Genomic DNA, 16,328 nt, shown 5'->3' on the forward strand with positions numbered 1-16,328 from the left:
GTAATTAAACAATGTGATATTAATTAGTTAAAACATATACATTATGCGTTCTGGTTCAATAGTCATGTTAAACATCTCAGGCTAGTTATATCTATATTTTATTTAGGCATATCGGTTTTTATTAATTCCATGTACTGCCTTTTGGTCACTGCCAGCTCCAACTAATGAATTGGCTACTGACGGTCCCAAATTTTAACGTATTTGTTCCTAATGGTCGGCGACTAACAGAATCCTCAGTTTCAGGTTACCGGAAAAACGTTTTTCGCCGGAAAGTCGAATTTGTTGCCGGAAAACACCACCTGGACACCGTAACCACCGCCAATTGACTCACCGCCAACCAACTACCATCACTTGAGCACCATCAACCAATTTCGATGATGGTTCTAGGGTTTCCGGCGACCTCAATAATTGGGGCCTTTACCAAAAAAAAGTTCCTAAAGGTCCGATACAAAGTTACCAAGATGCTTTGGGCGAAAATGATAAGTTTTCGAGAAAAAATTTAAGTTTTTCGGCCAAAAACGTTTTTTCAGCGATCTGAAACTAACGACGTTAGGATTCTGTTAGTTTCGGACTGTTTGGAACAAATACGTTAAAAGTTGGGATAGCAGCCAATTCGTTAGTTGGGACCGGTAGCGACCAAAAGACGATAGCTGGGATTAATAAAAACTAATATAACTTTTATTTATTATTGACATAAGAACAAATTTAGTAATAATATAATTATTATATCCTTGTTATTCATTATCATCATATAATGAATGAGTATGATCATTCGCTTCAATAAAAAAAAACAAATTAATAAAAAGTAACCGTATGTATGTTCACGCTATAGGAGAAAACTAACATGTTCACGCTAAAAAGGAAAAGGAAATTTTGAAAAATTTGAATACATTTTTATAATATTTGACCTATAGGGCTTCATATATTACTACTCATATTGTGTCTTCTTCCTTCACCTACACTCGCACTCCTCCCACACACTACACCATACTCGTCGCACCTCCGGCGTTCGCTCGCACCTCCGCCGTTCGGTTAAAGTCAGGAGAATGAACATGAACTATACGCTCGTGTTTTCGTTTACAAGCCTAACTGCTTACATTTTGTAGGTTGTTAGCAGAATGAATGCTGTTGGATTTGAGCTCCCTATAGGCGGAGTCATCAATCTCGTAAGAAATTTTAACCAAACTCAGTAGTTACGTGATTTTGGTACTTTGATCTTTTTTGGACTCAGGTATTAATTTACATTTATGTGGTTAATCGTGTTTGACACGATACCAATAGGTACATGAGGTAAAATGAACACATTAACACGAGTAGCCTTGAATGCTGGTTTTGTTATGTTGATTATGTTATGTTAGTTATGTGATGGATTGAAAAATAAAAACATGCTGGTTTTCTTATTTTTGACTTTCTTGAAATGAGGTATAGATCGTATGTCTTTGCATGTGTGCGACACATTAATGTGCGTGATTACAGTTATACATACACTATCCTTAAAATATATACCATGTATGACGAAAGTGATTAGGTGCATTATATGCTTTGTTTTATTTTCCAGCTTATCCCGTTCACATAATTTTGTCAAATATGTCAAATAACATATTTATTAATGGGGAGTGTCTACATAATTTTGAAACTTCTATTTGGATAGTAATCGTTTATTAGGACCAAAATACCATCCTTTAAGTTACAAGTTACAACACCCATAAATTTCTACTTAGTAATACACCGCATATATGTTTCATGTTTGATTATTTTGCATTCATGATTGAATTGGTTTGATCTTTTCATCATACCACCATAAAAGTTAATGATGAATGCTTGGGGTGATGTTAAGTTTGTCGAGTGCCCTGATCCCTCTTCCTTTGCAAGATCACACGCTTATAAATCAACTTTTAAGGGTCTTTTTAGTGCTAAAACCTGCGTACTTAGATTTCCACCTGTTTATTCTTGCTCACCATGATAAAAAAACATGTGAATTAACTGTTTGAGCTTGTGAACATTAATGCATCCTTCTTTCTTTAGTTGCCAGAACTCTAAGGCTAAAATCTATAAGAATGCCCTTTGGAACATGAGTGACTATTTTGCTTTATCAAATGTTGTGTCATTAAAAACCAGTGTAGCTTAATTATAATCTGACTTCACATCTCTTATAATTGATTCCACATTTTGATGCAATTAGTTTGGAGTTTTATCAACCTCAAAGAATTGCTTACATGCGTCGGGCCACTCATTTAGATTTCGATCACTGATTTTTACTAAAACACGTAAACCTCATTGGTTCTGCTTCCGTGACTTGCTTAGCATTAGGGAACACACATTTATCAAATTTTGTGTCACTTGGTAGCAATAAAGTTGAGATATAGTCTGATAACCAAGCATAAATCATGGCAGGTCCATATTTCCAGCCCAAAAATAATTAAGTAAACTTTCTGCCCAGCCCAACATTGAAGCCCAATAAGAATCTGGCCCAAAAAAAATTACCAGCTCAATATATATGTAATAACAAAAAACAAGGGCGCCGGAAAACCGGTCACCGTCCGCCGGTAAATAAATTCCGGCCACCAATCACAGCCGCCGCCATAACAATTACCGCCGCCTCCATCTTTTTTTGTTCATCAGAAAACCCCCTGAGCAACGGATTCGTCACCGGTAAACCATCGCCGGGTTGATGGAGTTTGGTTTTAGCCGGATCGACGATGAGACTCCATGTTCTTTCTCTTCGGAGCTTGCGACCACCTCGACCATTAGAACCGACCAGAAACCGTTCTGGACAACCGGAGACCGGCCGGAAGTGGTGGTCAGCCCACCTTCTTTCTCAACTGATTTCTTTTAATACTCCCTCACAACACACAAATGTGTTTATGAAGAACAATCAAACACCAGATCTTAAAACAATTTCCAGATCTGAAACGTATCTTAGATTTCACAACATGAACTTCGAGCACTTTTATTTCCCCAAATCTTCAACCTTTATTTCCAAACCTCCAACTTTATTTTCAAACTTCAACAGATCTTCAAGAAATTAACGTCTCGGTTCGGATAATAGCGGAAAGAACCTGAATATCAAGAACAAAGTTGAATCATAAGATTCGACCCGCTCTGATACCAATTATAGGTCCCGTGACGGATCCGACAAATGAACAGCTTTGTTCTCGATAAGTGCTCGAGATGGGTGCGGTAAATCAAACGATCGAACATAAATAATATAAAGATATGATATAAAGAACAATCTCGTTATCGGTTAAAGATTTGATATATTAATAAATGAACCGACCCACCCAAGGTGAGCTCCTCTTGGGTGGATGACTAACACTATTCAAACACACACATAAACAAAGACAACATGTCCTATTTATAACTAAACTAAAACATTCTAGAAGCATTCTTCCGTTAAAGCTAAACGCGTGCCCGAAGTTCTCGTCTCGTGTCCGGATTTGCTCGTCGACATTAAATATTATCTTGACCATAAATATATAACGGGTTTCGTCATTTGATATCGCAAGTCACTTAAATTAGCCTTACATGAATCGATCAATCAAAGTTGGTATCATCGGAGCCAGTGGATTAAACCGCTGGTCAGGTATATAATTTCTTGAATAGCAAACTAAATGCATTGTTAATCAAATTTAAACACAAGTCAAGTAAAGCCAAACCCAGTCAAGTAATTAAACACAAGTCGTAATTAACCAAGAGAACGTGAGTACAGAAAGCTAAACAACAGTTTTGATCTTGTGCGTATTTTTTCACCTTATAGAATTTTTGGAGTTAGGTTTTGTTCAATAATTTAATGATTGAGTTAAATCTAATTGTGGGTTAAGATAGTTATTGGGTATTTGGGTAATTGGGTTTGGTTTATGACTTGTTAAGAGTTAGTAAAAAATGAGCTTAATTGTTTAAATAGTTATTGGGTTTACATATGCAAAATTATTAAATTATAAATTAATTTTCCTTGGGTTGGTGTCAAATTTTCATGGGGCCAGTGTGAAATTTTCATGCAGGTCAGAGTTAAGTTTTTTGAGGGTCGGTTTGATTAGAGAAGGTGCCCCCCCAGGCTAATATATTAAATCTAGAATTATTCTTAATGCTTGTAGGGATGACAACGGGTCAGGTTTAGGCATTACCAAACCCAGACGTGGTTAGTAAAGCCTATCCCAAACCCATTGGGTATATGTCAAGTAATTACCCTTCGGGTAATGAAATGTTGCCAATAACTAATCAATTACAACAAATAATTGTTATAAACAAGTTTTGACGAATAAGTAATGCTCCAAGTTTCGTATGATGCATCTAATTCTACCAAAAAATAAAAATAAAAACAATACCATCAAAAAGTTAATTATTTTTTAAATATACTATATGTCAGGTTACTCACGTATATAATCGGGTAAATGGGGCTATGATGTCGGGTAATCGGCTCCGATAATCAGGCGTATTACAAATCCCAAACCCAAGAAATTTTTCAAAAGTAATCCCAAACCCCGCTCTATACCCTAATGGAACAAGTATTACCATTTACCCGTCCCAAATGTTTTGGGTTTTCCCATCGGGTTTGGGTTTCACTGTCATCTCTAGATGTTTGGTATACAAAGAAGCGTCTAAAGGGATTTTTTTTCCATATGGCTTAACAAGGCATTGCCATGATAAGTGCTTTCTCTTTAAACTGGCATACGGATGCTTCATGCTATTTTTGCTGATAACAATTGACATCACCATTGTTATCGTTATCGCCAGCATATTATATGCAGTGATAATTTGTTTTCTGTTTCTGTGGCTTGGTTTCAGTGCCTGAAGTTGAACAAGAATTATCAGAAACTGCTAATACAGAAATAACTTTTAGCTTTATTTCTACTCAAAAGCTAATGGTAAATATTACTTCATTGAGTTAAAAAGGATTGCTCTTCTTACTTATATTTCATGGTCTCAACGTAAGTGATTGATCAACAACATTAACTAGCCCATTTTCTTTATTCACCTGTCTCAACTTACAGAGCCAAGGCATGGAGTTAACAATAAATGTACGAATGGCTCCTGGAGCTTCAGTTGAAGATTTAAAGCAACACCTGATGGGATTTTATGAGGTAAAGAATCCAGTTTAGCCGAATTGAAGCGACTTTTGACCCGCTTGTTTTTCCCATTTGACCATTTAATTTGAAACTTGGCTTGTTAAAGTTGCCACTTTAAATTTTGCATTTTGTTTTTCATGTAGAAGGAAGAATTTGTAGTGCTGCTTGCAGGTGATCAAGCCCCACACATCGAGGGCGTGCGAGGTTCTAATGGCTGTCATATAAACGTCTTTCGTGATGGTATCCCTGGGAGGGCTATAATCATATCAGTTGTATGCCTCACACAAACCATGCTTTTTGCTAAAAATATATATAAACTAGTTTGTTATTGTTTTAATTATTTTTTTAATCTCAAAACTATGCAGATGGATAAACTTGTAAAGGGAGCATCTGGTCAAGCTTTACAAAATCTTAACTTGATGACGGGAATTCCTGAAAATGTTGGGCTTAGCCGCATGCCTTTATCGCCTTAGATGCGCTTATTTTCTTGGTTTTGGTATGGTCTTGTGTAAGAGATAATCTATTTGTGTGTGTTAGTGTTTATATGTTTTAAGTTATAAGATTTGTTTCCATAAACATATTATTTATGGAATAAAATGTTTATTTGTGTGTGTTTGTGTTTAGATGTTTTAAATTAAAATTTTGTTTTCAATTTTTCATAAACAAGTTAGTTTAGTGTTCAAGTTTAGGTTTTAGTATACATACTTAGATATGTCTTTGTATTTTTTGTGCTTTCATTAACAAACAGATAGATCCCTCAAAAACATAACCGTAAAAGCTAAACTAAACTCGAAGGTAGGTAAGTACATGTTTTCGTAGCGGGTTTACTTTAGCGAAAGACTTAATAAAATATTAATTTACATTAAAATTTAGTCGGGAATTAAACATCCGAGTATTTGATTACAAAATATTGTTGTATTATTATTACAAGGATTATTCAAAATTGAGTTATCTTGAGCGATCTTCTATATTCAAATCAATCAATCATACCCAGTTTTTCTTACAAATAGCATAGGCTATCAATAAGTAGGGTCTGTGAAGGATGGGATGTAGGCAAACCTTACCTCTATCCCTAAAGATAGAGATGTTGCTTTCGGCAAGACCCCCAACTCAAACGTAGATAGATATACGAAGACTAAAAAACATTTTCATACATAATGCAGACATGTAATGCATACACTCGCACACACAATGTTCATTTTGTGAGTGTTTTTTTGTTCCTATAATTCAAAAGTTTTGTTTTGTGATTTGTTGTTACATGACGTTATCAACCGGTTAATAGAAGCTAAAACAGTAGCGTGCATGGCAAGTTTAGTGCCTTGGTCCAAATAGTTACACCACAATAATTAATAAAATGAAAGTTGTAGTACAATTCTTCTATTTTTGCTCTTAGATTCTTATCTTCATATTATTCAATTTGACGATTAAATATAAACAAAACTTAGAGATATTTAGATGTGTATATGAGAGTGTTTTGAGCAAAAGATGGTTCGGAAAATAGATAGGGATGAGACTACTGATATTTGCAAAAACAGGATACTGGGATCGAAAATTCCCAGTACATTACCAGCACCGAAGGCAAAAATTCGGTAAAAACCCGGTACCGAGTCGAATCGTATCGATCCTGAAACCTGAAAAAGTTGATACCGACTTGATACTGGTGGTACTCAATTTAATACTGGTACCCGATAACATTTGCTCGTCTCTACCCTGACCACTTATTTTCATGCTTTTGTGGGGTGAAGTTATGTAGTTTCAAATTTGTCATTCAAAACCCATTTTCACATGTTTTAAGCCAAAATTTGATCTTTTGAAAAGATGCCTTAGACTCATTTACATTAAAAGTTTGTAACTTTATGAAAGGGTTGTTATATTCAAACACCACTCCATGGTGTGTTAACAAGTGTATACTGCTCGTATAGAGGCTATGCGAGTCGTATAGCCCCTGCATAATTGACAAATGTACTTTATGACATCTTTTTCAGTGTATACGAGCCGTATAGCCCCTATACGAATCGTACAGGGTCTATATGACCCGTATAGACTGAGACACACTCCGACGCATTATGACATAATTCTGCCCTATACGGCTCGTCTATACGACTCGTATATAGGCACTTGGTGTTTGAATAACCTATGTGGTGCGGGAATAACATATGCCTTATGAAAAACTAGTAATTGTACCCGCGCGTTGCGGCGGGCCAAGTTGTTGCCATGTGCTGCGCGTATTAGACATGTTCATAAGCGCATTTGTATAGATAGGTAGCAATATTGTTTAGGCAGTAGGTCCCTATTTAACAATTAAATTATGTAAAATGTCACTAAGTAAAACAACTTTACATTCGCTGCAAGCTCTTCAAAACATTGATTTACATTTTCTTGAGTTCTAGCACTGCATTCAAGAAACAAACAACCAAGTTCTTTTGCAAGTGCAGCACCTTCTTCTCTGCTTACAAACCTTTGTGAGTCCTGAAAATTATCATAACTTAGCAAAAGCTAAAAATGAAACATAAGAAAATAAAAAATAAACTCATTAATGAAAGCAAATATTAAACATTAAGTAGAATATCTATAGCAAATTAACATGCTAAAACTCCTGTCACAAATGCTACTAACAGAGAGAGAAAAACTTCAGCTATAAACCAGGAAAATGAGCATATTATGGTCTTCATAGTAATGAAAAACATTAAATGCCAAAATAATATAACAAATAATACTATGATTTCCATTTGGCATTTTCACCTTAAACTAATAAAAACAAAACAAACTAGAATCCATAGTAAAAATAAACACCATAAACCCATCCAAGTTTACTTCAATCAAGCAACCAACACTCCAGCCACTTAAACTAACTCCCTAATATGCTTCCTACCCGGCTCTCGCGGCCTGCCATCATGTTCTCTCCACTCCCTTAACCCGCGCTATAAACTCGTTCAAACCAAATACATCAGCATCCTCAATCGCTTCCCTCTCAAACTCAACAGGTCCATCTCTAAAACTACCCTTCTTACCCGCACCCGTGAACCCCTTATCCGGCGGCCCCAACATACATCTCATGATCACCATCCTTCTTCCGTCTATATAAAGTGGCCAGAGTCGGTTGAGCAGTAAACAACCCCTTATCATACACATTATACTGATCACCACTTCCAAAACCCGAATCCATACCCCTTTCTTGGTTAAACAACCAACCTCCTACTCATTTTTCTCATAAATGTATCTTTTACTTCCAACCGTTTTTCTCTCTCTCTGAGCCTGCTCTTCTCTTTCCTTTTTCGTCTCTCTAGGTGGGTCCTGCCCCCAATCAGGCCCGTTTCTTTCACACCGGGCTTTTTTAGCCACTTTTCTTTCTTTCTCTTTCATCATCACTTCCTTTCGGACAGCAAGGAGACCTCCTCACGGGCCATTCTTTCGGCTTCCGAAAACTTAACAAACCCATCATTAACCCGGACTTCTCGAATCCCACGACCACCCGCTTATCAAGCGAGATCGCGTACCCTTTCGGGTTCTTCGAGTTCGAAACATACGGCGGGATTTTCCAATCCTGTTGGTCTTTAACCGACACGGGTCGAGGTGGGGACCGCATGACTGGGACAGGTGGCGACCCGCTCCGTTTGTATTTAAGCTTAGGTGGGTCCAACGGGTCAACCAGTATCTCCACCAATGGTTTGCACCCGAATTGAAATCAGCCGATTGTTGTGACGGTTTATATTTTATAAACCATTGTCTGTGATGGCCCGAATTTGCCATTTTCTTCAGAATCGATGATCTTCTCAGGGTATTATTATTAACCTATTTATATATTACGAGAGGATTGCTTCTAATTCAAGCACGATAAGTCGGTGTTTTTATTAATTTATATATTATTATTTTCAACCAATAACCATTAAGCATAAGTATTTTAGGATTGTTTTATATTTTTTTAACGTAATAAGAATTATTTTATATAGCAATAATAATTTATAAGTTTGGTGTCGCAAATTACTCATTGCGTTACTTTGTGGCACCGAATTTATGGAATTTTTTTTCTTTTTTGCTTTTCCTTTTTTGTTTTTGTTTTAGTTTCGGTCTGTAACAAACGTAACGAAAACTGACTGGATGCCAATATTGTTTTTGTTCTTTTTTTTATCTTGTTTGAGTTAAGGTACCGTGACGAACGTGAAGGAAACCGACCGAATTCGCATAAACTCATCGCACTTTTTTTTTGTTCCAGTACCGTAACGAAAACCGACTGAATGCTGATATTGTTTTTTTAGTTCCGATACCGTAATGAACATGACAAAAACCGACTTAATTCACGTAGACTAACCGCCTCAACGTCTGAGATCAATAACGGGGTTTTACGAATGACCGTGTTATACTGACCGTTGCCACACCATTGGTCCACCCCTATTTTTGTAATTTTTTTGTTTTATGTTGTTGTCTTAGTTCCGGTACAATAACACACGTAACCGAAATAGCCGAATTCGTGACGACTTACCGCATCAACGCCTAGGTTTACCATAGCTCATGTTTTACCAACGTGTCCGGCGTAACACGCCGGAAAGAACACTAGTTATATATAACTAGTATTGACACCTTCACGTTGTGACAATAGTGTAAAATCGTTTATTTATATGCTCGAAGACATTCGCCTTCGGTCAACATTCCTTCTCCCACAACTAGTAACTTTCTTGAACTATTAAGAAAACCGAACGACATATGTAAAAACATTGAACTAGGTACGATGGGTCATGTTGACCAAAAACATCACCAAGGCTGTCTACAATCGTGAACGTATGAGATTGACTTTTGTCATTAGATTATCCTAGATAGTCGGACTTTATTTGTTGGTTGTTTGATGTGCTTGAAGTAGTTTAATAATTATTAACTAATTTAACTAAAAATAAACACTAAGTAATACTCTAGACTCTCTAAAATTCGACCAAACTACTAACTGGCAAGTGAACCTGTCGACTCTAGTAAAGCTAAATAAGTCCGGATATCGAACCCACGAGACTCTCTAAATTATGTTTATTGGCTAATTAGACACGACTACACACACGACTTATTAAATTATATTTGTTTGGGGGGGTTATTTAAAATACTAATTCAATACTATAATTAAAAACTAATTAAGAAAATAAGTAATTTAAACGAAAGCAAAAGTTTTGTTATTTAAAATAAGATGATGATAAGAAAACTACATAGGCTAGAATCCCCTAAATTTCAGTTATGAATTAACCGAAAAAATATTTAGTTATGGACTGGGATCGTAAAAAGACACTTAAAAGAAAACCCGAGTAGGACCCCTGACCCTTCTAAAGAGACACCTATGGGTTTCTAACAAGTTTTAACACACACCAGTATTAAAAATCAAGTTCCCTCACGGTTACCTAATTAATTTATGATTTAGTCCTTTATACGAAATCCTACCTTACAGCGCGGAAATCAAAGGCAATTCAAAATATTTAATTGATTTGATAGACAATAATAAATAATCAACCATAGACGGACTCCTTACAAAGAATTAATCTAGCAAGATTAAATAGTAAAGATCTATCAATAACCTAGCACTTTACAGATTTTAGGTTAGCAGCACACTTAGGTTTATTTGACAATATTATTCCTATGATCTTATCAAGAAATCAATCATAAAATAATCAAAAACACAAAGTAATTGACCTAATAGCAACCTATCATATGACAAACAATAATCAAGGAAAACTATGGAATAAAACTCATCAAACAATCATAAGCATCCATACGCATCAATTTAATATAAATAAATCTTTTACTAAACCATAAAAACCATAACGATAAATAATCCCAAGTCAAATTAAAACATCAAAACAGGTTCATCATAAGCCTAAGTAGTTCATGCAATTTAGCCTACAATCTTAAATTCAAATAAAACAAACAAATAAGAATTCATAGCGGTAAATAAACGAAAACGAAAGAAACAAAAGATAAAACCCGTGTTCTTCGTCTTCAACTAATGCGCGCACCACCGAATGATTCTTCGACTCCAAAGCTGCCAAAAGCTGATCTCGTAAGCCTCCGAACTCCCCAAAATCAGATGGCATTTCAGGATATGTTTAAGGTTGAGTTTAGGGGGCTTTATATAGGGAAAATACCCTAAAAACGATGGAACATTTTGGATTTGAGCCCACCGCGCTGCGTGGTGGGCCTTGGCCTCCCCACCGCGCGGCGCTCCGGTAGTTGGGAGGGGGGGCCGGCCTAGCCGGTCTGGATCGCTTCTGATCTGGTCCGGTTCGTTTCTTGATGGTCCGTTTCACTGGTTCAGCTCGTTTTCACTCATTTTTCGCCATCTTTTCACCAAAATTAAAACCCTAAAACTAAAATATAAAAAGATGTTACTAGTATACAAATCTTACAAGAAACCAAAAAAAACTAATAAAATAATAAATAAAATGTATCATTGTTCTTTAGAAAGGAAAAGAATGATAACATCATTATAGTTAGGCATGTTCATCCTCCTTGACGGTATTACATAAGAGAAAATAAAAGAAACAACTCACCCACGTTCCTAAACTAATGGCTATTAATTAGACATTTGAAAATGGAAATAACAAACTACAAATAATTAAAAATGCATGGAAAACAAAACATAGATAATCAATGCAAATAAATCGTGGAGTGGCTTTACATGCTGCTAATTAGTGAGTTGACCATATCGCCCCTGCATGGTTCTGGTGGTACAACTAAGACAACAATAACTTTGTTGTGGATCGGGTTGCCGTCATTTGTTAATAAGATAAGTAAGGATCCACCTGGGTCAAACGGACCCAAACTGCACTGACACGTCTTTAGTCCCATCATCATTAACGGCTATGATTCGTTGTTGGTATGGGAGATGTCTATCATCTATCTTCTTCAATATGATGATTGAATATGAAGAAACTTAAGATAGAGAAATCTAGATATGTATATGAGAGTGTTTTGAGCAAAAGATGGTTAGGGAAATAGATACGGAATGCTTCATTTCAAACGCAACAATAGACACAAGCAAACAGACTATTTATGGGTCCGTCACTGGTTCACGGTCGATCTCATGGTCGCCTTAGACCACTTCTTTTCATGCTTTTGTGTTGTAAATGATATAGTTTCAAATCTGTCATTATATATATAGTTACCATAGAGTGTAATTAAACATGGTCGTTGGATAAAAATCCAAGATTGATTCTCAGCCCTCCGATAAGCCTATAGTGAAATTTAAATCTGACAGTCCGATAAGAACCAGCCCTCCGATAAGCCAGTAACAGTTACTGCTTTCATCACGTGTTAATTCTTCTTTTCCGGCGGTTCCAGGCGGTTACCATCAATCTCTCCCACGTTTATCAAGCATAAAAAATAACATATAAATCATCATCGGAGTTCATCCTTTCTGTGGAATCTCTCCTCAACCAGTTTCGATAAATCGGGAATTTATTCACAGTTATCTTCGTCGTCTTCATAATTCATAGGGATTTGTTCGATGTCAGAATTTGAGATTAAGAAAGCTGCTTATTATATATATAGGTTACAGAAGAATGAAATTTGATATGAGCCGTCCGAATTCAACCAAAACGTGTTTTCTTCTCCCTCACTTAAATTGCAGTTCCTAAAATTTGCGGAGGTTATTTCCAGTTAGAATTGACAATAATTAATTCGCTGATTCTCTGAATGCCACAGCCAAACAGCGGCGTCGAACACGGCGACGAGCCAATTGTGACGACGGATTTCACACCTTCCGACCGTTAGGGTTTCTGGTGGCGACGGCGGTGATGAAGAATGTCATGGAAGATGGTCTCCGAGATGATAAGGGTAGTGCTCAACTCAGATCCGGCGGCGAGGTATGATCTTGGTTTTCCGGCGGCGGTTTGCGGTCACCATAGGTGGCGGATCACGGCAATGAAAGTAATATCCGTTCGCGCTACTGATTTTTTGAATATTACCTCTTCATGACCTATTTGTGGTTGAATTTTTTATTCTTTTTTTTTCTTCTATTTTTGGGTTCCTGGGTTGTTGTTTCTGATGGTCTGCTTTGTCAGCGGAGGCCTAATGGAAAGGAGTAATTTGTTTTTGTGATTTGAAGACCAAAAGTAAGATTTTTAAAGCTTTCAATTTTATTATGAATGTATTAACACCTTTTTGTTGCAACTATTGTAATTTCATCTATTTTTTTTATTGTATAATCTTTCAAGAATCCTTCAAATCACAAACATTTTGATTATTTTACTTCGAAGTTGGATGTTTGGTGAATCCTAACCACCCGGAAACCATAAAATTGTTTTGACATAACAACTGCAAGAGACAAAGAAAATGGTCAGTTTTCTTTCTTATAATCAGAAAAAACATGCGATTAGAAAGTACGTATTACATGGCTTTTAGAGGTTTACATATTACTAAGTGTTGAAAACATCTGACAACTTACAATTGAGCTGTTGAGCATAATGGAGCAGTGATGTTACTCGGTGGATGCAGGTTTCATAATGTCTAAACTAATGAAGTGGAGCAAAAGGAGAAGATGATAAGCTTCTTACCGAAGCTCCAAGGTTCTATCTCATTACTCATCTACGCTATCAGACAGGTTAAGGGCATGATTAAATTCTTTTACAAATATTTTATGCAATAATAGCTTGACAGTTAAGAGATTAGACATGTATTGGTAGGATAAAAATGTAGCTTCAAAGTTACATAAATCTTTTAATCAATGTGCTCATTTCTATTCTTAGGATAATAGAGGAGTCACGGGCTCGAATAGTTTGAAAATCAATGTGCTCATTTAACCCCTTTTCAAATATGAGTTCCATGAAATGTAATCGTTCAATGCCTGAATCATTTTATCTTTATATAATTTTTATTAATCTTATTGCAAGTGTGGTAAGATTAATCATAATTATTTAATAGTATCAACCATAATGTGAAAATTACTACTGTATTGTAATCATAATTGAGAATTTGAGATGTTTGAGACGTGTTTGCAGGTGCAGAGCTGCTTTGCAAGGATGGAACAGGGCAATGTTCATGTATGAGTTAATTAGGAACTTATATATAACTTCATGATGCCATCAAAGCTGCAGGAAAACAAACACCTCTTCATTCAGCCCTATAAGAACTTACAGGATCTTATGATTGAGAGTCTATGTCGTTCTTGCACCACCGGTAATTTGAATTCTTGAGTTACATTGTATTTTTTGGTTGATCACTCAAAGTTTTGTTGGAAACCTTTGCTTGCTTTGAACAAATATTAATTAGTCGTGCAAAAAAGGAAAGATGGAGGTTTTGCTTGCTCACATCCTACATGTATGCAATGACTTTTTGCATGATATTGTATTCTTATTTGTTTTTTATAATGATTACAATGATACTGTTTTGTTTCATTATTAAAAATATTTTGTTAATTAGCATGTTTTTTTTCTTTTTCTTTTTTTTCCTTTTTATGCTTTGCCCATTTCGTACATATCCGACTTTAGCTAATTTACTTTACTTGGGTCACACAATTCATGATTTATTATAAAACGTATCAACTCCTTTTATTTGACAACTCAATTTGAGTCATACAACTCATGTTAATGTTATGTTTGAAGATCTTGACATATCAAATTAGTAAGGCTAAGTCCACCTAAAATTGATGAATCATCATATGGCCTTCATCTTTTTGATTGTTTGCGATGTAGTGAGGGGTATTTAAAGAACATCCCTATGGTAGGTATTCTTTAATTTTTTTGGGATTAATTTTTAAAATATGTGCTTTTATTTTTTGTGCAATTATATGCTTGCACCCTATGCTTAATTGATAACGGTTTCTTGATGTATTTCAGGTTGGATGTGTGGTGTTGGTGGCCATTTGGAATCACATAATGAAAGCAAGCTTTAATGTGATGTCATCATAGTGGTGAGTAGTAACACTTTTTTTATGTGTACATATAAAATCATATAAAATTATAAAACTATTGATTATGATAAAATAAAATAATATATATTATATTTTATTTAAAGTTTGTTTTAGACTATTAATGGTCTATTTAAATTTGTTCAAAAGGATATTTTTTGTTTGTTTGTGATAGGGCGTGCAAGAGGCAATTAGGATAAGCTCTGCCAGATGTCCAACAAAAAGATCTTTTGATGGATCTCTGGAATGTTTTGGAATGTTGGCTCCAGATGTTCTAGATGGGGTAAATATGTAATTATGTTTTGCATTTTAATGTTAATGAAAAGAAATACTTAGCAAAGATTAATATGCAGGTCTCATGAGGTAAAAGTATTTAACAAACTTGAATTTGAAGGTCCCAGGTCCTTTAGAACAAGTTCATAATGGATCATAGTGGGTTCGGTCAGGGCGAGCTGATCTGAAACTGGTCTAATTTGACTCGAGTCAAAACAGGTCTGAACAAAATAGGTTTGGGTCGGGTTGGGTAACAGTTCAGAACGGACTCAAGTCAGATTGGGCTTATTTAAAACAGCTCCAATATCGAGTGAAAACGGGTTCTAATCAAAATATGTTCAGGTTAAAAACAAATTGTATATAAAATAATGTCTGGGCTGAAACGGGTCAAGTTCAACAAATTTTTTTGGTTACAAATAAAGTAACCCTAATCGACTCATTTGTATATAGATGAGTTAAAATTGCCCCTGCTAATATTACCATTATGAACTGGGTTATTATTATTATTTTTTTTGTAACTTTTTTAGATGGATAAACTATGGATCTCATGTTAATATCCTTGGAAGTTTAAGTGTATAAATTTATTCTATTCTATGTGAAGGCATGGAGGCAGTGGAAATTGTAACAGTTGCCAGGGAGTGATCAAGAGCAGCAAGTTGCAGGGAACCAATGGGAGCATATGCTGAAGAGTAGGTACTCGTCACAAATAAAGTTGCACCTGCCCTTTCTTTTATCGACTCAACCGTAGCAGCATCAGTTATGCTCAAGGGAATGACTGCCCAGTTTCTTGTCCGTCATTACTTTAAGGTCACATGGTCATTTACTATTTGTCTTTAGATATATCATTAAAATATCTCTTTATGGATTAACTTTTGTGACTCATTAAAACCTTTTATTCAACAAGTTAATGAATGTTTTGAACCGTCAAGTATATTACCAATATTTTGTAGTTATATACTTATATTTATAGCATTTGGTCTTGGATACTCTAGATTGGGACTTATTTTTTAACTTAGGAGTTACTTATTTTTATTTTTTTAACTTAGTTCCCCTTTTTTAAAATACTCAAAATATAATTAAACTGAAAAAGGATACAAAAATCTAAAAATATA

At 35.5% G+C, this 16,328-nt stretch overlaps 1 protein-coding gene across 1 annotated transcript; it reads left to right on the plus strand.

The window, feature by feature from the left end:
• Positions 1–4,779: 4,779 nt before the first annotated feature.
• Positions 4,780–5,562, plus strand: LOC143548918 (putative N-acetyl-gamma-glutamyl-phosphate reductase, chloroplastic). Its single transcript, XM_077039957.1, has 4 exons — positions 4,780–4,865; positions 4,992–5,081; positions 5,210–5,338; positions 5,432–5,562. The coding sequence occupies exons 1-4, from the start codon at positions 4,863–4,865 to the stop codon at positions 5,537–5,539; spliced, it is 330 nt and encodes a 109-aa protein (XP_076896072.1). The 5' UTR covers positions 4,780–4,862; the 3' UTR covers positions 5,540–5,562.
• The last annotated feature ends 10,766 nt before the right edge of the window (positions 5,563–16,328 follow it).

The sequence above is a fragment of the Bidens hawaiensis genome, unplaced genomic scaffold, assembly GCF_021521415.1.
Source record: "Bidens hawaiensis isolate Kalapana, Puna unplaced genomic scaffold, B.hawaiensis_p1.1 tig00015320_1, whole genome shotgun sequence".
Taxonomy (NCBI): domain Eukaryota; kingdom Viridiplantae; phylum Streptophyta; class Magnoliopsida; order Asterales; family Asteraceae; genus Bidens; species Bidens hawaiensis.